This window comes from Danio rerio, chromosome 15 (assembly GCF_049306965.1).
Source record: "Danio rerio strain Tuebingen ecotype United States chromosome 15, GRCz12tu, whole genome shotgun sequence".
Lineage (NCBI taxonomy): Eukaryota > Metazoa > Chordata > Actinopteri > Cypriniformes > Danionidae > Danio > Danio rerio.
The window spans coordinates 29,192,011-29,214,590 of NC_133190.1; the positions used below are offsets into that span (position 1 = coordinate 29,192,011).

At 36.0% G+C, this 22,580-nt stretch overlaps 1 protein-coding gene across 2 annotated transcripts in view; it reads right to left on the reverse strand.

The window, feature by feature from the left end:
- Window positions 1–22,580, reverse strand: part of pitpnm3 (PITPNM family member 3) — a 168,663-nt gene that overhangs the window by 19,153 nt on the left and 126,930 nt on the right. For both annotated transcript variants that reach the window (XM_073923775.1, XM_005157661.6), the window contains exons 11-13: window positions 15,660–15,860; window positions 12,862–13,010; window positions 4,850–4,966 (exon numbers count right to left, since the gene is read on the reverse strand). In XM_073923775.1, coding sequence (XP_073779876.1) covers window positions 4,850–4,966; window positions 12,862–13,010; window positions 15,660–15,860 — 467 coding nt within the window. The remainder of the gene's footprint in view (window positions 1–4,849; window positions 4,967–12,861; window positions 13,011–15,659; window positions 15,861–22,580) is intronic.

Here is a 22,580-nt window from a genome sequence, read left to right on the forward strand (position 1 = left end):
AATGTCTAGGTAAAAAACAAAACACCCCCCACCCCCTTTGTACACAATATATTTTAATTTGGAAAACATTTAAAATATTTGTAAGCAGTAAACATGTCAGGCTAAATAATTCAAATGAATTATTGACTTTTGTTTCAAAAACATAGATATTTTTTTAAACAGCATCTTTGGATTTTTTTCTGCTTGAGGTACTGTTGTCCTAAAAAAACAAACAAAAAAAAAAAAATAAAAAAATATAACTCATTCCTTAGGATTGGTATTGCAGAAAATTTTGACGGTTTTAAAACCTTGATTTTCCAAACAGCGATATACCTTGAACACAGTTATCGTCCCATGCCTAAAATCAACCTTCAGCAACTGCACCCCCCACTGCTGGAATCAGCTCACAGAAATCATCAGATGTGCTCCAACATTAAGTACAGTTAAACAAACACTGAAAACACATCTGTTTAGCCGTGCCTTTACTGAATGTGCACTGTGCTGTGTCCAACAGATCACATTATTATGTCTTTCTTTTATTTTTTATTCCCTTAAAACCTGTTTAAACACATTTTAATCGGTTTTTAATCATTTTTAATTATTTATTTTTCTTTTTCTTATACTTGTCTCTTTTATTCCTGTTCATCTAAAGAAATTTGAATTACATTGTGTATGAAATGTGCTATAAAAATGAACTTGCCTTGCCTTGATAATTCTTAAATATAGGCATGTGCATTTTTATTACAGTGATAAGCCAAATCGGTTTAATTTTATTAACGATGCAGTAATTTATTTTCAAGTGAAAAAAGTTAACCCCTATGTCTATGTGATATTCAGACACTAGATTTGCCCCATAAAAAAGTTTTGTTGTCCATTTGGCAAAAAACATGAGTCAGATTGCTTTTAAAAAACTCTATGCATTAAAAAAGTTCTAGTTTTCTCATATTAACGCCAATGGCTCCATAAAAATAACTTGCCATGATCTCTTCCGGACAGGAATCTGTGTACTGTGACTTTGTTAATATTAAATTTCTCCTGTTAGCATGGCATAAGCCCACACAGAGCTGTATAGCCCCGAAAATCATTAGCCCACACCAGCTAATGAGACTGATTGCGCAGATTTGTCATTTAATGAAGCGGTTAAACATTCCCCAGCTTGCAGCCATTTGCATATTGATTAAGTCAGTCAATAATTCATCTTGGCATGCGCCCATACATGATTGCCATATGATGGGCTTCCAAACACAAGCACAAACCGCAGCTATACGCACACGGCCAAAACACAGCACAGCTCCATGCGCACTGCTGACACACCTGAATGAATTTTGAATTTCCAGACCCAAAAATGATAACCGGGACAGTCATGGATGTGCGTGGAGCAGATCCAGATTAGCTTGCTGTAAGCCAAAGTGATGTAGACACAAGCACAAACCGATAAAGACATTCAAGGTCTCAAGCGGGAAAACAGCATGACTGCACAGAAACGCCTTTGACTTGAAAGGCTAGCAAGTGCTCGGATCAAATACTACTGAGGCCATCAGGGCATTCAAAAGGGCTGGAATATAACCGCGATTTTTAGATCAAGGTCCCGAGTGATCAAAACACCATTCCCTGTGAAAAGAAAAGGTAGCGGCGATAACGCAGAAGTGTTTCAGTGAGCTATACTTAACCCCATGAAGGACTGGGAAAAAATGGGTCTTTGTTATGGTGGGCTCTTTTGAACACCAACACCCAAGTAACCAGCACAGGCAGTAGTTTCCAGCAGCACTGTTGGGTAATTGTGTTGATGTGCCTCCGAGCTCTAAATCAAGGTCGACTGAGATGCTTATTTTCGTAAAGCACGGATTTCTGCCCACACACACTGAGCCATTGTGCCGTGTTTGAGAAACTCAAAGCCTTGGCAGACGCAGATATTTTTAGTTCCTCTACAATGTCAGGACTCTGCTGCAGTCCACATTTTGCTTGAGTGATATATGTGTGTGTATGTGTGTGCGTCCATCTGAGCTTGCAGACCAGTCAGAAATAAGGCAGGCCTCAAGGAAAAAAATGTCATTGCCTGTGACAAAATCACCCTGGATTTTTAGAAAAATCTAAATGTTAAGTGACAGCAGATAGTAGAGACAATAGAGTTGACACAGAGGATAGGCAATTACTTTAAATGTAATTCCAACCTGGCCCATACAAAAAATATATATGTCATTAAACTTTTATATATATATATACACACACACACACACACACACACACACACACACACACACATATATATATATATATATATATATATATATATATATATATATATATATATATATATATATATATATATATATATATATATATATATATATATATATATATATATATAAACATCTATTTATCTATCTATCTATCAATATATTATATATATATATATATATATATATATATATGAGCTGGTCAAAATATATATGAACATATATGACTACCAAATATACACTGTGGCTGCGTCCGAAACCGCATACTTTCATACTATATAGTACGCCAAAATCAGTATGCGAGCTGAGTAGTATGTCCGAATTCATAGAATTCGAAAATCAGTAGGCGAGAAGTACCCGGATGACTTACTACTTCCGACGAGATTCTGAAGTGCGCAGCCCATGCACGCTGCGCTATCCCATAATGCCCCGTGAGAGAATTCATGAATGGAAGTGGGGCGACGCAACTGACGCAGGTAGGTCAAGTGACCATGACAAAATGGCGGATGTAGTTCGTCCGAATTCCATTCATACTTTTCACATTCATACTGTATAGAACATACTTTTCTAACGGCCGAGTAGTACGTTTAAATTCAAATGCAGTACCTACTGAGTAGTAGGCGGTTTCGGACGCAGCCTGTGTCTCAAAAAAACCCAAGCAATAATATTTCATACAAAATAAGTCTGCTTATCGAACTACAGAAATAAGAATGACTAAATTTCTAACTGGAATAACTCTTAAAAACAGTCCTTTTATTTACTTTCCTTGGCGATGACATAATGATAACATAAATATTTTTAGCCGCGTAAGGCCTAAATAAAAATGGTGTTTTCGAATGAAGATAAGAGTTTTATCAAAGGTTTAAAAGAACTGAAAGGGTACAGTGCTTCACATTTTCTTCATAAATCTCCAACTAAAAACTGGACAACAGGTGGATTGGATTATTTGTTGGTAAACATGGATTGTACTAGATTGGCATGTATGAAAATATGACCACTGTAAAAGACATGGTACACTACAGAGCCAAGAGGATGCAGGAGAAGAAGGTAATGCAGTGATATAAATCAGGAGAGGAGGAAAACGTTGACATACAGTATAATATAACTTCATCTTCTTGCCATCTAATTGCGATATATAATTAAAGTTGAATGTAGTTTGACGAAATTCTAACTGAATTAATTTTGCTTGGATTTTTTTTTGAGATACGGTGTAGTATCAGTTCACTCCGCTACTTATTTGGCACATGTGCTTATAATGTGTAATTATTACCCGTTTAACTCAACATTCCCATGCTGCATATTTCATATGTTTCTCTTTTCATTTTAGACATTTGTTGTCATTCAACCATACAGTAAGTGCCCTGCAAAGTGGACTCAACATGATATTCTGCCATGATTTCATTTTGAAGGGAGATTATGTATTTCATTTTAATGGCATGTTAGGGTATGTGAATTTATATTGTATTTATTTACAGAGGTATATTATGTAACACAATTCTCTAGTAAGAAGACACTGCAGGCAGTTCTTTTGCAATAGTACTTCACTTCAGAGTCTTCATTTGAGTCTTTGCATGACAGAAAGGTCTGGCTGCAGACCCGCACATGCACGCCAAGACATGCATTCTCAGACACATGAACTCAGAAAAGCTAGTCATATCAATATGAAGGGTAGGGTTAGGTGTACACATTAAAAGCATGCATGTCTGAGTGCACGTACAAGTCTGCAGGCAGACACTTTACAGAAGGTTTCTAAGTAAAATAAAGGTTTCTCTTGCTCAGGTAGAGAGCAGTGAGGTGGAAGGGAGCAGAGAGGAATGCAGACTATGTACCTGCCAACCTGATACGAGATCATGCATGGGACTTTTTTTAATGAGTCTGTTAAATAAGAGAGACATGCTAATGTAAGTATATACAGAGTGGTGGAGCATGAGGACCATGATTTAGAAACACTGCTAAGTGAACATCTAAAGAAAAAATTGGCAAAAGTGCATTAAGTACTTACAGTAACAAACTAATTTAAACCAAAAAGGCCAATTTTTAAGACAGTAGTTGAGAGAATCTATAAATCTGAATGAATATTATAACATTTTCATTGTTTAGGACTGATCTGAAGATTATCAGTCGCTGGTTAACTTTTTTCCTCCAATAATCTGTCTAACTCAGATGCATGTCACAAAATGGATAAAAAGATATGCCACTACTTTTATTACTTTCTGACTTTAAACATCCAACACTGACATGACAAATTTTAAAACAACTACCAGTCAATAACCAATAAAGTCCCAACATATCACGCAATGCAGTTTTTATATGGTTAGAAAAACAATATGCTTACATATTAGGCACTGGAAAATCAATTCCAAGAGGCAAATGCTGCCACTTAATAAAAATCTGACACTTCTGCAGATGAGAACTTCAATCACACTGCCATCTAACTTACGGATAACATTACTCAGCAGATTTCAAGCACACAGGTCTACAATTAATCACAGCAGACACTTATAACGAAGAGTAAATTGCATGACGTCGTCGGCAGGTCTGGATGATTGCACAAATCTTAATGGTGCTTGGACGCCTTACAGTGCATGAAAGAATGTGTTTTTCTCAACACAATGTGCTGTGTTTGTCCTTACCCTAAGTTTGACGTGTGTACGTCTGCGGAGCCACTTCTCTCTGGGACTTGAAGGAGAGAAGGGGGCCGAGTCACAGTTGTCCATCTCTTGGGCTTTCACATAATCGCAGTGCATCACCTGTCAATCAATCACACAGAAATTAGCAGATAATCATTACTGCACCCAAGAGACTGTGCGACCTTTAACGCAGGTCAAAGGTGAAGTGTGTAATTTCTGCAGCATGCAATTGCAATTTTTATTTTTAAATCCCAGAATTTATTGCAAATAAGTGCCTCAAACTGCATTATTATAAAACACTCCAGGTAAATTTATTTGAACATTTGAAGGAATATGAAGGAATGAATAAATGACACCCTCAAGTGAAAAGAACACTTGAGGGTGTCATTCATTCATTCCTTCATATTCTTTTCGGCTTAGCGTCTTTATTAATCAGGGGTTGCCACAGCGGAATGAACCACCAACTTATCCAGCATTTGTTTTACGCATATGTTTCCGATCATCTCCATATGTGGAAAATTCGGATGTTGAAATAGTTGAACTGCTGCGACTAGACCTTATGCAACTGGCCGACCGGATGTGATGTTATCCAGTGTTTTGTTAGCAGATCCATTTTTTTCGTTATTTTTTTTATTCAGAAACCGGTTGATATAAAAAAAAAAAATTTCTATTCATAAATGAGTAATAAAAAATATTCTTTTATGTTGTATCCACATTCCCTCTAAAATATTTAGCGGTCTATGAGTTTTTAGTATTCATTCATTCAACTACAGTAAAGGCTGGAGAATAAAGGCTTTTGTTTTTGCACTCCTTTATTTCGGATACTGCGAGAACAGCTTCTTTACCATGGTGCACGACAAAACCGAAAATTCTGTGCAACTGCCACAAGGGGCGTATTCCAACAGTTGTGTCCTAATGTTGTGTGCATTGAAAAAAACGGCTTGAGGGTTTTGTCTGTTTCGCAAATCTAATATATGCTTTGGGTATGCTTAAATGTATGTTTCAGATAAGTTGTTCTTGTACATACCCTAAACGCAATCAATAGTGGTTTCAAAAGCAAAAGTAAAAGAAATGTGCATTGTGACCATTTATTTTACCTTGATTTTGCATTGCTTTTGTGGAAGCGTGCCTCACTGGAATCAAACCTAAAAACTGTGAAAAGTAAGCTACTGAGCAAAATGACAATACCAGAAAAGTTGTCAATTTTAACCCAATTGTGCCAAAACTTTTATAAATAGTTTCATGCATGTAGCCTTGTTATTAGTGTCCTTTATGAACATGTTTTGCATTTTTTCTATAAAATTGTATTTGAATATGAGGCCACTATGGCACTTGAAATCTTTCATTTGGTTGATTGACAAATTGAGAAATTCATTCAATCATTATTATTTTTTTTTTGGCTTAGTCTCTTTATTAATCAGGTGTCACCACAGATGAATGAACCACCAACTTATGCAACATGTGTTTTACGCAATGGACGCCTTTCTAGCTGCAACCCATCACTGGGAAAAATTTATACACACTCATTCACACACAAACACTACGGAACATGTGTTTGGACTTGTGAGAGAAACCGGAGCACCCGAAGGAAACCCATGCAAACAAGAGGAGAACATGAAAATTCCACACAGAAATGCCAACTGGCCAAGCCGAGGCTTGAACCAGCGACTTTCTTGCTGTGAGGTGATTGTGCTACTCACTGCGCCACCGTGATGCCCTCATTGAGAAATTAAACATGGATATCACGTAGAAAGTTACTTATAAAAGAAAAATGGCAACTATGAACTTCGGCTGCCAGTGGGCTAAAATGGGTTAAGATAGATGAGTAAAACGTACTTGATTACAAATAGACATTGTTACGTTTTTTGTGGTATTTGTTTTGTGTTGTGGTAAGAATTGCATAAAATAATCCTTTATTTATCGATAATATGTCCCTGTAAATATTATTAGTGTGAAAAAGAACAAAAGTTGTGGCCATCATACTGCTTCGCTGTGTTAATTTAAGCATGAAATGGCAAATAAACATATGTTCAATTAAATCTTCGCAGTTGCACAAAAAAAAAAAAAAAAAACGTAGGCTGAAGCACACATTTCCTATGAGCCTGTGTTGTGCAGTATGTTATGCAGTGTTAAGTCAAACTATGAATCAGCAGCATTGTCCCTTTTTTCTGAAGGAATGAATAGTCAAGCTGCAATCATATTCCATCTTGGCGGAGATAATAAAGAAAGCTATTTTCAACACACAAACAAAACAACACAGCATTCTTTAAACGCTGCAAATATACTGGTCTGATTGAATCAGAATGCAGGTGTAAATACTATAAATCTGAAAGATTGTCACATTAACTGTTTCCTACAGCAATGTAACACTACCGTGAGAAAAATACCAACAATCAAAAGAGACTTTTATGACCTCTGGTATTTCACCAAGAAATCTCTCAGTAGATTCAGCTGATGTAGATGAAACGTCTTTGTTGCTGTAGCATTTGAGCTGGATCAAAGAGATCATGTTTACCAGTCTTCATATTATTCTTAAGGCTTGAAGATTTGCTGAATGTGAGGCAATAGCTGCCCTTGAGAACTTGAATCTTCGAAAAGTCACAGCAAACTTTGTCTCTGATATAGGTGTTTATATTGTGTACAGACTGTTAGTGGGTGTGTTACAGTAACTTAATACCACTAACATCATGATAAGACTCAATTTATCACTGTAAAAACAGGCTAATCAATCTCAAAAAAAGTTTTTCAGGATCTAAAAATGGGGTGGAGTTGGTAAAGTGTGCAAATAAAAATGATTAAATACAAAAATAATATGCAACATAAAAAGTAAAACTGTCGGGTACTAAAACCGACACCTACTTCAGTTAAAGACACAAGCTGTCGACCGCTCAAACAAAACCATTGCTCTATTGATTCCAAAGCTTTATGAATTTCTTTATTCTGTTGAACACAAAATAAGATATTTCAAAAATATTACACACTGACTTCCATAGTAGGAAAATCAAATACTATGGGAGTCTAAGGTTTCTGACATTTCCAACATTTTTTTAATGTTAAACAGATAAAAGAAATGTATTCAGCTTCAAGTAAAGTATAAGTATAAAATAATAGAAATTGTGGGGTGAATTATCTCATTAATCTGCATAAGCAATTGCTTGAATCAGCTAAATTGACCTTCAAAAATTAGAAATAATGGGTCTGATTTACAAACTTAGAATAGAAACCTTCCTAAAAGTGAACGTACAACAGAATATATTATTTATTAATTTATTCATTAATGATTATGGCTCATATGACAATTTAAAGAGATTCAATTAAGTCAGTTATTTAGTTAAATGTGTTTATTTATGCAGGCGAGGCAGTGGCGCAGTAGGTAGTGCTGTTGCCTCACAGCAAAAAGGTCGCTGGGTCGATGGTTCGAACCTCAGCTCAGTTGGCGTTTCTGTTTGGAGTTTGCATGTTCTCCCTGCCTTTGCGTGGGTTTCCTCCAGGTGCTCCGGTTTCCCCCACAGTCCAAAGACATGCGGTACAGGTGAATTGGGTAGGCAATATTGTCCGTAGTGTATCAGTGTGCGTGTGTGAATGTGTGGGTGGATGTTTCCCAGAGATGGGTTGTGGCTGGAAGGGCATCCTCTGCGTAAAAACTTGCTGGATAAGTTGGCGGTTCATTCTGCTGTGGCGACCCCGGATTAATAAAGGGACTAAGTCGACAAGAAAATTAATGAATGAATGAATGTTTATTTATGCAGGTTTCCAACCCCGTTTTGTGCATTTATAAATGACACCCAATGTCTTGGTGATTAAAGAGCCTTTGGTATGGATTTTTAAAAAAGACCTTCCATGCAGTGTGTAACACAGATCTAGGTGAAGTGAAATATCCAGCTAAGGCTTAAATCTGAAAGTCTGAACTAAATCTGAACTATTGATTTATCTATAAAAGAGTTGACTCAGAGTGATTCAAATGAATCGCCAGTGTAAATAATCTTTAGATGTGTCTGCTTGACGTCGATACGGAACTCAAGCCTCGTCTATTTGTTGCGCTCGCTGACCCGGGAAAATTTAAATGCCCAGCCCCACCCACAAACATTGTAGAAAGATAAAGAGGAAGACAAACACTTTAGCAGATCCCAGTTGAATCATGTTGCGATGACACTGTGCTCTGACGCTGTGCTTCACTACCCAAAGATGAGGCTATGAAGAGTCAAAATTAGTGGTTAAAGTTAATTTTTGCAAAATACCTCAGCATTATAGCCCCAGCCTTGTGCTGTGTTCCTGTCATTTTTCTGACTAGTGCTACAGCAATCTATACGCTTACAACGGTGGATTCTTCAGCTTTTGGTAGGGCGACGCAGTGGTGCAGTAGGTAGTGCTGTGGCCTCACAGCAAAAAGGTTGTTGGTTCGAGCCTCATCTGGGTCAGTTGGTGTTTCTGTGTGGAGTTTGCATATTCACCCTGTGTTCACGTGGGTTTTCTTCGGATGCTCCAGTTTCCTCCACAGTCCAATCCCATGCGGTACAGGTGAATTGGGTAGGCTAAATTGTCCGTTGTATATGAGTGTTTGTATGAACGAGTGTATGAATGTTTCCCAGAAATGGGAAGCTGGAGGGGCGTCCGTTGTGTAAAAATGTGCTGGATAAGTTGGCAGTCCATTCTGCTGTGGCGACCCCAGATTAATAAAATAACTAAGCCAAAAAGAAAATAAATAAATGAATGAGTTGGAAATGGATCATTTCCTTTCTCCAGTTCACAAGTGTAAGTAAGTGTTATAACAATGGTTGCCTCCTTGTTTTCTCTAGCTTGCAAAATGTGTATTTAATTGTGTTTAGTTACTTGTTACCACTCCACGTGGCTTGTACTGTATCTGGTTAACTCTTTATATTCTCATATCGCGTCTAAAGCCACATTGAAATCGTGACATGTGACGCTTTCTTCATAGGTTTAAACACGTTTTGTGAGCTAACGATCCTCTGCTGTTTGTCATTGCTATGGCCACCATCAGCTGTTCCTACACATGTGAGGCAGTCAAGTTTCAAAATAGTTCAGCTTTTCCTATTGTGCGGGTTATTACTGAATGTGTGTTATGATTAGGAATAGAGCAATATGCTGGTGTTTAACTGCATTGCTTTAATGCACTACTGCTATGGGCTCACACTTATACTCTGCAATCTGACTAAAAAACTGTTGATAATCCGTGGTGGGCATTTCTCTCTGCCTCACGCTGAACACAGACGATCAATCACCACAGACTGGGTCATCGGACCAATCAGTGCAGATTAGCATTGTGCTAAAGAGGGGATTGGGAACAAATGAATCACTGAACAAATTATATATGAGTCGTTGGAATAATTAGGTAAAAACAAATGCATATTATAGGGCAATGAAAGTGTTTTTTGTTCTGCATGCATACCAGACTGTTGTTAGAGACCACCAAAACCAAAATATGACCTTTTATAATCCATAATAGGGGCTCTTTAACTAAAACATGACTAGCTTAAGTGAAATAAAAACATAAATTAGTAAAAAACATTACAATTAAAAATAGTAACACTATAACAGTAAAATAGCACGTCACATGATACGGTCAAAAAATGAAGAAAAATCCTAGAGTTTCTCATATTAAATGACTCATATTCAAATCTCTGAATGACTGTACTCTCTTTATCGAGACTCCATCCTTTCACATGACATTTGAAAATGTGTAAGTGGTGTGTAATGACTTGATCATGTCATAATTGCATCTCCAGTGATAACCTTCCATTTAGCAGTCCCAGAGGGAAGCAAAATACACTAAGGAGAGTTAGCACAAACAGATTAGACCAAATGCATAAAACATGAAACCAAAGCTCAAAATATGCACACAGATAACAACATAATCTGATGTGCGACACCTAAACCGAACACTGCAGCTGGAACTCTTGTCAGCTCTATCTCTCTCTCTTTCAAGCAGGCGAAGAAAATTATAAAAGAAACGCATTCAGAAAGATAGATTGGTCTGTGATTTGCCTAAATTGACTACTTCCTCCCCACCTGTGCCGCGACCGCTTCTTAAGAATGAATTTAATAAGAGGTGCCATTTGCATTTGACACTCTCAAGTGAAGCCCGGGTACATCTGCATTGAGTACTACATCAGCGATTTGATCTTCAAAAGTCTCTGAAAGTGAAGGATGTGCCACATTTATTTGTCTCTCAGCCAGAGGTACAGCTGATGTGAATAAAAAAGCTTTTAGAATAAGATACATTCCTTTCAGTTAAATCGAAAAAAAAAAAAATCAGCTCAAACGACTGAGGAACGAAGGGTTCAAGCTAGGAACATATTAAGAGAAAGAGACTGTTGATAGAGAACAGATAGAGGTTGTGAGAACAGCGTATCTAAAATCTGTCTATGGTAAAAGGCAAGTCCTGCAGTCTTGTCACGTAGTACTAATTTGATTTCTCTGGCAAGGGAAGAGCAATAGTCGGGGAGTCTGAAGTTATTTACGATTGTTTGACCTTAAAGATGCACAATAAAACAAAAACAAAACGATACATCTTTCAAAATCTGACTGGGACTTGGGTGGTTGTCTTACACACACAGTTCAGTAATTTACTGCAGTAAAAGTGAAAAGGCAGGTAAACAAAACAGTGTATAGGTGAATCTTTAATTTTCGTCTACTAGATATACCTATTACTTTACAAATAATAATAATATTACAACTAACATCAGGTTAACTCTAAAAATAATGTTTCACGTTTTTTAAAGACATTTTGCACTAAAAACATTAACTTAAAGACTCTCACTAAAGTATTTTTGACCATCACTGCGTCCTGAATAAAGCTTCAATTATCATGAATTAATTACATGGAATTTCATATTCTTAGAGTTTTGATATATATATATATATATATATATATATATATATATATATATATATATATATATATATATATATATATATATATATATATATATATATATATATATATATATATATATAAATACAACAAAAAACAGGCAATGAGTCTTGACTAATTAGTGTTGCCACATATTCACATATATAATATGAACAAGAAATTGTGAACAAGCCCATAAAAACAACCTCAAACATCTTTTTTCATAGAAACAAATAGGCCACATACTGAAATATTGCAAACTGCACTTGGCTCTTTCATTCAACTGTAGTGCTTCAGGTGGTTTACAAGCAACAGTACTGTGAGTTTATAATATGCTAACATAGTAACTTGTCAAGAGTGTACATAAACATAACATAACTTCTTTGTAGACTGTCTTTAGTTAAAATCACAGACCATAATAAATATTTAATTAGTAGTTGATGTCAGCAGTGCAAGATACTGACATAACCTTACTAATAGTGTCAACCATCATGAGCATTTTTAAACGAAAGAAGACTGTCTCAATTACAATATTACAAGTGCAGATGGTGACAACTAACTGTTAAATGTATTTGTACTTGTCATTGAATTGTGACAAGTGACAAGTGAAGTATTTAAGTCACAGAATCATTCATTCAACTGATTAAAAGACTATAATAGACGGCACTATCCAGTAAATTACTAGTTATTTCATTTAATTGTACATTTTTTATTATGATTTTTAGTTCAACCAGAATTTTTCAGATCTACAGTAGTATGCTGTTAAAAAATAAAAATAAAAACAAGCCATGTTTTAATACCCACAGGGGCAGGCTTTACTAACAACATGCATCACAAATTTTTTCTCATAAAAAAATACTGTAAGGATGTACTAAAGAAATGTAGTGGAAAAATAGTTATTACACAGTTATTTCTGGAGATGAACTCATTGCACACATATTTATGGAAAGACTGCGTTTAAGCTAATCATGCAGTGGATTTAAGGTTTGCTATATTATTTGCATAATTTTTATTCTTATTGCTGCTTTTATGGGCTTACACTCTGAGACATGATTTACTCTGTTTAGTAAACATGTCCCTTGGAGTTAGGGGTTCCAAAAAAGCAAATGACTATTGATTATGCATGGCTCATCATCTACTGTACCTGTCGCAGAAGGAAGGCGACAACATCAGTAGATTCCCAGTAGGACGCATGGAACAGGTGAGGCAGAGCCACCGTGGGGAAAGATGTCAGGACGTCTGGGCAGTAAAGAGCATAATCCAACCGCTTAGACCCCCACCAGCTGCTGGAGACTAACACACATAGAAAAAAACACACACAATCAACTGAGTTAAGCTGAGATTGCTGCTTTTCTGACCACAGAAGAAATTTGTATCATGCTTTTCTCCACACACAAAAAAAAATGAACCAAATACGGCTTTCAACAATGATAATGAAAATGTTAGTTCAGCACTAAATCGGCACATTAGAAGGATTTTTTAAGAATCATGTGATACTGACAACGAGCGTAATGATGCACAAGTTTAGGTTTGCCACCGTACACAGTAAAAAATATCTGTAAATGACTTGTAGCAGTTTTCTGTATTTTGCGATTCATGTTTTTATTTTGTATTTCCCACTTTATTTATGCTTTTGAATCGCATTATGGGACCTTGACCTTTCTTCCGAGATAAACCTTGAAAAGTTTGAAAAAGCTAATTTTCTTGACCGTTAAAGCAGGGGTACCCAAACTTTTTTGTATAAAGACTCAAAAATCAAATATCATTATGAGCCTTGGGCTGAAGGTAAATGTACCAAACTTATTACATTCATTCATTCATTCATTTTCTTTTTGGCTAAGTCCCTTTATTAATCAGCGGAATTAACCACCAACTTATCCAGCATATGTTTTATACAGTGGATGCCCTTGCAGCTGCAACCCATCACTGGGAAACATCCCAACACACTCCTCACACATACACTACGGACAATTTAGCATTCCCAATTCCTCAATTCAATTTAGCCTTCCCAATTCACATGTTTTTAGACTGTGAGAGAAACTGGAGCACCCGGAGGAAATCTATGTGAACACAGAGATAACATGCAAACTCTACACAGAAATGCCAACTGACCCAGGCGGAGTTTGAACCAGTGACCCTCTTGCTGCAAGGCGATCGTGCTACCCACTTCGTCTCTGTGCTACAATACAATTACTTTACAAATTACATTACATTACAAGTTGCCATGGGTAATTTATAACTTATTTCATAATATTTAAAAATAAATAAAAAACATTCATTTAAATTGTAATAATGCAGTATAACTTTTTAAATGATAATTTATTGCAATAAAAACATAACAGTGAACAGTGGAGTTAAATGTTGAATAGTCAAGCAGAATCTGCCTTTGCCTTGACATGTACATTTTTAACTAAATCTGATTAATTGACAGTATTTAATTGAAACATTTAATTTCAGTCAGCTTTTTACAATAATAAAAAGGTTACATTAGATTTGAAATGACAATCTCTATAACATCTCCATCATTTTTCCTTTCTTCTCAGATGGGATGGCAGGCTAAATTGAAGGTTACCATGAGCCAACTTTGGCCCGCGGACCCTAGTTTGGGTATCTCTGGTTTAAAGTGCTATATTGTTAGGGTTGGTGTTGCATATTACAGTACAATTACCTTGTAATAAACTTCCAGTTTATTTTCTGTTAATTTTTTAGACTTATTTCTCTCTATATACTGTTTCTTATACATTATATTACTTCAAACTACTACAATATAAACAAAAGTTACTTTGTTAAACTGTAGAATTGAATTTTCAACATCAAAGGTCAACAGAGCAGAAATCAAGGCCCCATAATGCAATTCACAACCGCAAATAAACAGAAAACACTTTAAAATATGGATCCTGTTAATTAACAGATATTTTTAAAGTGCATGAATACATTGTTAAACTGTAACAATTAATCAAATGAATAGTGTAAAAAAAGGTGTCTGGCAAACACACAACCTTTACTTTTAATGACTTACATCTACTGTGTGAACATTGTGCCATCTAATCAATATTCATGAGCCAGGCTTAAAGGGTTTAAAATGCATTTCTGCACTATTAGGACCTCTGTTTAAAGAAGAAAAAACATATTGGAGAATAATGCTAAACATTACGGCACATTCACTCTATTGTACCATTCTGTTTTTCTTGTTAGAGGCAGACAGATCTTGTAAGAATAAAAAAGTGTCAATAAAAGTGCCATGTTTTAGACTAATAAACTGCCATTATGCCTCTTCTCTGCAGAGAGATATGATCTACTTGAACAGAGTTAAATACACTGCAGCAGGTCTTTTGGCAGCACAGAGAGCCCTTTAAACTACATTGCTTGGCTGGATAGCAGAAAACATCAATCCACCTTTTTCCAAGTGAGACTACTGTGTTTTAAATTATGTTTGGGGAACTTCCTTTTTTAAAAAAAAAAACCCTGGAACAAATCATTTTAAATAATACGCTTGTGCTACATATAATCCACATCAAACAGAGGTACATTCGGCTTTGTGGTTTATTTTTATCCATCATGAAAATAAATAACATTCCACTTGGTATTTTGAAATTAGTATAAATAGCATATCTTTTGAGCACTTACTGTATTCTTTACACTACAGTTATATTCAATACGCATCCATGATTTTGCTGCAGAAAGACATTCAATTTCAGGTTTCAGGGGGTTCATGGTCTACCAAAAGAAATTTGTTAATAAGTTTTCTTTTAAAATTGGACAGCTGAACTGTGAGGAGAGTAATGACACTTCACTGAACCCATTTTTAAAATCACTTCACTGATTGATACGGTTTAATGGAAGTTACTCCCTTAATTCATCACAGGGCATATGAAAAAGGTGGATAATGTATAAAGGAGCTTAATTTTGTGCCTGTCATTCGCCCACCCGCTGCCCACTCACTGTTGGCAATGGTGCTGCTCAGCCTGCTCTCCAGGCAGCCTGATGATTGACTGTCCATGCTGGTCAAACTGGACCTGCGGACCTCGCCACCCACCCGTACACCTGCGGTGCGCTCTGTCTGCGGAGACGAGGGCTGCAGGACGCCCACTGGAACCACACTTCCAGGCAGGAATGCGTCAGGGTAGCTGGGGATTTCATCGGCTGGAGGGAAGAGAGATGGTGAAAAGTTGGATGTGCAGACAGATTGGGGTTGAATCAATATCAACATTTTGGCTTCTGGGAACCGTGTCAGCCTCTGGTACTGATATCAGATCAATACAGAGAGCAGGACAAACAGCTGTTGGTGACGGATGAAATGAAACTAGGGCTGTTAATGTATTCAATATTTAAACCTTTACAGAAAAAACATATGCTAACTTCAAATGTCAAACCTGAGGAACAGCATGTGAAACATATCAAACATATTTCTGAACGTGTTTTTTGACATGTGTCATGTGTCATTGACATCCGTAATAGAAAAAAGTGAGACACCCCAACTCGAGGTATTCCCCTTATCAGAAAACAGAGAGTAATGGGATTCGAGCGAAGTATCTACCCCGGCCCCAGAACGCTCCCTCGGGAATGTAATGCTTAAGAGGTGGGGTGTCGGGGTGGTGGAAGGATGCTAAAGTCGTAAGATGCTGCAGGTAAGATAGCTTTGGTATATACAGGGGTTTGGTCAAGAACTGATTTGATAATAGAATAATTGTCAATGACGTATTCGATACTGAAACTTCTGAATAACTTCTGAACAAAACATCACGAAGTCAATGGCTGCTAGTCTCAAAGATTCTGAATAAATGATACATATATATATATATATATATACATATATATATATATATATATATATATATATATATATATATATATATATATATATATATATATATATATATATATATATATATATATATGTATGTATGTATGTATGTATGTATGTATGTATGTATGTATGTATATATTTGAAGTCAGAATTATTAGCCCCCTTTTTTCTTTTTGTTCTTTTTAAAATGTTTTTTAAATGATGTTTAACAGAGCAAGGCAATTTTCACAGTATGTCTGATAATATTTTTTCTTCTTGAGAAAGTATTATTTGTTTTATTTCGGCTAGAATAAAAGCAGTTTTTAATTTTAATAATATATTTAATATTAATAATATAATAATATATGTTATCACACAAATATATATATACATACATATATATATATATATATATGTCGTCTGGGCCTGTCATCCTCATACACTCATACACTACGGACAATTTAGCCTACCCAATTCACCTGCAGCATGTCTTTGGACTGTGGGGGTAACCGGAGCACCCGGAGGAAACACACGGGAACGCAGGGAGAGCATGCATCCTCCTCAGAGAAATGCCAACTGAGCTGAGGTTCGATCCAGGCTATGTATATATATATATATATATATATATATATATATATATATATATATATATATATATATATATATATATATATATATATATATATATATATATAAAGATGGTCAGACAATTGCAGCTTATCCAGAACACTGCTGCCAGGATTCTGACCAGAACCAGAAAATCAGAGCACATCACACCGGTCCTCAGGTCTTTACACTGGCCCCCTAGTTACATTCAGAATAGATTTTAAAGACTTCAATACATCACAGATATGCTCGCTGAATACAAACATAACAGATCACTCAGACCTTCAGCCACTACACCCCCCACTGTTGGAATCATCTTTTAAGAAATGATCAGATGTACTCCAACATTAGACACATTCAAATCAAAACTGAAAATGCATCTGTTTAGCTGTGCCTTTACTGAGCAAGTACCGTGCTAGGTCCAACAGATCACACTATTATGTATTTTTTTTAAAACTTGTTTTAACACATTTTTAATCTGTTTTATTAAATGTCTCAACATTTCCTCCAAAAAAAGTATTATGAATTATAAAATAATAGAAATGATGACTGATGCACTTTGACTAAAGTAAAGGCCAATGAAAAGTCAGCATTGTCATTACAGAAGTAAATTACTTCAAATTACATTGAAATAATCAACAGTCATTTATGTATTAATAATATTTCACAGTTTAATTGTTGAAGTCCAAAAGAAATACATACTGATGCTTTCTTCATGCAGAATCATTCATCAAACTGTCTCATTTTTACCAACTTTTTTGATTTATTGAAAAGAAACTGAATATGAATACATCTGCATGAATACAGAAGTGTTTATATGTGCAAGATGAACAAAAAACAGATATCAAATCATGACCCCAAAGGAGCCTTGTTTAAATTGGATCTCTAAAACACTCCACCACTACACAACCAAAACAACAAAGGCCATTCCTTCACTCTCAAATAACTAACCACAACGTCAAACTGTATTTGTGCAATGGACCTAAATGCTTCCTGACAGGGATCAAGCGCTCTCCTTTCCTCCCTCCTTAAAAAAACAGACAGACATGCAGACAGAAATTCTTTAAGTGTCCGTCTTGACTAATCTGTCCCTTTATATGCCTGCTGTCTTGTGCACACATGGCCTGTTATTTCTGACAGGGGCAAATTGAATCTGTTTTCATTAGTCCAGCAGCCAGTGCAGAAAACACCCCATTAGGCTGGCCCACATTACCAGTGCAACCACACACATGTGAGTATGAATACACAGCCTGTGTGTGTGTGTGTGTGTGTGCGTGTGTGTGTGTGTGTGTGTGTGAGTGTGTGTGCCAATGACCACTACAGGTGGTAAAGAGCACCTCTGCTCTGTCATTTCAGCAACTGGCTTCTCTCGTGTGCCATGGGCTTAAAAATGTCCAAGGCTTCAATTATGATGACAGCCAGTGAAATGCAGAGAGTGGGGTTGGCTGAATGTATCAGACATAAAAATGTAAATTGAGGAAAAGACACATATTATCCTTTCTTTTTTTCTTCGGAGTATGACACATAATGCTTAGTTGGCAGTGATATATTTAGAAGCCCCTAAACTACACATTGTCATCATTATCTAGAATTTTTAGAACTTATACAACACGAAACACAAACCCACACACATATTACAATATGGTTTCTGTGAAATATGAAGACAATTTACATTTTTTATATATTATTTATATTTTGTATATATTTTTATTTTTGTACATATTTTTACATGTTATCCCCTAACTCAAGCCATCCCCTTAATATACTATAATCCTAAGTGAAATCTTGGACAGTTTTACACTTTTTGATAAATATCATTTAGCATTTTAATGCAATGTCCAATGTCCAGGTATAGGATATACCAGTACCATTTTTTATAGACATTTTTGAGCACACACATACTGTACACGCGCAATAATATCCATAACTCATCCATTCATTTTTGTCCGGCTTAGTCCCTTTATAAATCAGGGGTTGCCACTGCAGAATGAACTGCCAACTTATCCAGCATATGTATTTTTTTTGCAGCAGATGCAAAACTTGCAAACTCTACACAGAAATGCTAACTGACCCAGCCAGAGCTCAAACCAGTGACCTTGCTGTGATGCAATCGTGCTACCCACTGCGCCACCATGCTATCCCATTACAACAATAATAACAATATTATTATTATTATTATCATTATCATTATTATTATTATTATTATTCTTTCATTTTTCTTTTTTCGGCATAGTTCCTTTATTAATCTGGTGTCCCCACAGAAGATTAAACCAACAACTTATCCAGCACATATTTTTTGGAGGGGACGCCCTTCCAGCTGCAACTCATCACTGGGAAACACCTATACACTTATATTCACACACATACACTACGGACAATTTAGCCTACTCAATTCACCTATAGCCCATGTCTTTAGACTTGTGGGGGAAACCAGAGCACCTGGAGGAAACCCACGCGAACACAGGGAGAACATGCAAACTTCAAACAAAAATGCCAACTGACACAGCCAATGCACAAACCAGCTTTAAAAAACACATTAAAAAATATTTTAGAATAATGTTATCTGAGAACTTCCTCACCTTAGAGCTATACATGCCGTATATACAGATGTTTAAATGCTTCAAGCAATGTGTTTGCTACGTTTGTACTATTCGTCTTGAGTAAAATCATTGTCAGTTGAGACAAGTGCCTGCTTTTTTTCATCGATGTGTTCAAAATAAGGAAAACATTCTCTCATTGACTGTGTGATTCATTGTGACTACTTTAATTTTAATTCAGCATTTAAAAAAAGCTAATTAAAATAAAAAAAAAAACTCAAATATTATTACTTTAAGTAATGCATAACTTTACTAATTAGTAACAAAAGTAACATTATTACTTAATATTATTATTAACTCATTAACTGTAACTCACGTCACTTGTAATGTGTTACCCCCAACACTGTATAAACATATATACAGAAAACATATATTAATATTTGTGTTAATATACTTTATAATCATTTCACATTTGTAAATCATAATCTGCCATCTGCCATGTAAAGAGTTAACATTCAGAATATTAATAAATTATTAATATAAAATGTTTTAATTGTACTGCACATTTTACCCTCTATAAACTGACCCATTTTACAAAACCCTACCAAGAAATGAAAAAGGAGACCAATTCTACTGCTTTCTCCACTTCTGGTAATAGGGGTCTGAAACAGTGGTGAACGGAGGGCTGTGAGATGAGCGGGGTTGAAGGGCTGGTGAACAGAGAGCATGATACTGAGGCTCTGTGTGAATTCTAAACAGGAGCAGCCTCTATCAGCGCTGGTCATCAGAACGAGCCTCTGCGATTTTATTGCTTTCCAGTCATGCTGACATCTCCGAGAGCTGAGCTTCGGCGTGTTTAGAATTAGCTTATGGCTGCTTCAGCCACAATCTGGAAAAAAAAAAGCTCCAGAGCTCCGCTCCTATCCGGGTACAGTTTTGCAGATTTAACCCCCACAGTCTCTCAGCTTGACCTTTTCCGAAGAGTTTTCGGCGGGCGCAGGATGCTGCTTAATTTCACATGTCACTAAAGGCCCTGAAGTCAGTTGTAGAATACAAATGTGCAAGAAAGAAAAAAGCGTGGACTGAAATCAGAAAGCACCATTACGCCGATTCTGGATGAACACCGGACAGAAAGCTGCTCTTTATGCAGACATGAGGATACCGATCACACTTTCCCTTACAAGAGTTCATTAGTGTTACCGAAGCCATCCATTTATGTGAGAAATGGCCTTTTACAAAAGGCTCACACTCCTTTTTACTGAGACGGAGAACGAGTCTAAATGGTAGCAAACATATTCAGTTGTGATTCTGATGAAAACATTTGTGGGAGAGATTAGTTTGACAAATGAGCAAACACTTGACTTGTGTACTTCACAGATGCAATGCTAAGATATCAAACAGAGGATAGATAACTGAAAACAGAGAATTACACAGCCACTTCCTAAGTTCATCATGAGTCATCCATTCCATTTTCATTGAGTGCTGAGACTTGAGCAACAGAGAAAGTAATGGTGTGAATGAAGAAAGAAAAAAAAAATTCAAGGATGAAACAGTCATGGCGCTTCAGGGTGAATGAAAGACTGAATAAAAACTACAAAATATATATTGTGATATTTTTATCTCACAATTTTCATTATTTTTTAACGAACTGCATGATACAAACCTACATTTGCTAGCTAGTAAGATAAAGTTCTGCGTGATATATTCTTATAATTGTGAGAGGAAACAATCTCTAACTTCGGTCACACTTTATTTTAAGGTACAATTATTTACAAACCATTAACTGTGACTTTTAGCTTAATAAACTCCTCATTTGCTGCTTAGTTATTGGGTTTAGGTATTGGGTAGGATTTTTGACATATAATAAGATCATGCTTTACAACTACTAATAAACAGCCAATATTGTAACAATAGGTAGGAAAAAAACACTAGTTAATAACACATGGCACATAACCCATGATTGATTGGTCTAGCGTCACAATTTTTATCTGAGTTGCTTTACGCTCATCTGATGCTGGTCTTTAACTGCTCAGTCAAAAATCTATGGGAGATCAGGCATTCTCTTCATTGGCATCTAAGTTGTGGAACGCATTACCCTCTGATAATCGCAATGCAAAATCCCTGAATACTTTTAAATCATCATTTAAAACTATAAATGTGTTTAATTATTTTATTAGTTTCATTTATGTTTGTATGTATTTTTAATGCAACACATTTTATATGTCTGTAAAGTGCCTTAAGATGTTACTTTTGAAAACGCTATATAAAAAAAGGTTTACTGCATTATTCATTCATTCATTCATTCTTTTTCTTTTCAGCTTAGTCCCTTTATTAATCTGGGGTCGGCAAAGTGGAATGAACCACCAACTTATCCAGCATATGTTTTAAGCAGGGGATGCCCTTCCAGCTGCAACCCATCACAGGGAAACATCCATACACACTCATTCACACACACACTCATACACTATGGACAATTTAGCTTACCCGCTTCACCTATAGCCCATGTCTTTAGACTTGTGGGGGAAACCGGAGCACCCAAAGAATACCCTAGCGAACATGGGGAGAACATGCAAACTCCACACAGAAATGCCAACAGGTTTATAATTATTATTATTATTATTGTTGTTGTTGTTGTTGTTGTTGTTGTTAGTAATATTTGTTACAGTATAAACAAAAACTAAAGTGCTAACCTGATTTTTTTTACTCAGAATTGGTGGGGTTAAGAAATTGTGAGTTATGGAGTGCAGTTCAAAAGAAAAAATACAGACTTTTCTTACAATTGCTCACAATCCTGACTTTTAAACTTTCATTTATATGCTGATTTGGTGCCCAGGAAAAGTGTAGAAGTGTGTATATTTTTGTGAAAAATGTAACACTGTATTAATGTTTTCTTTCATTTTAATGAATCCTGGCAGAAAACAAAATTAATTTCAA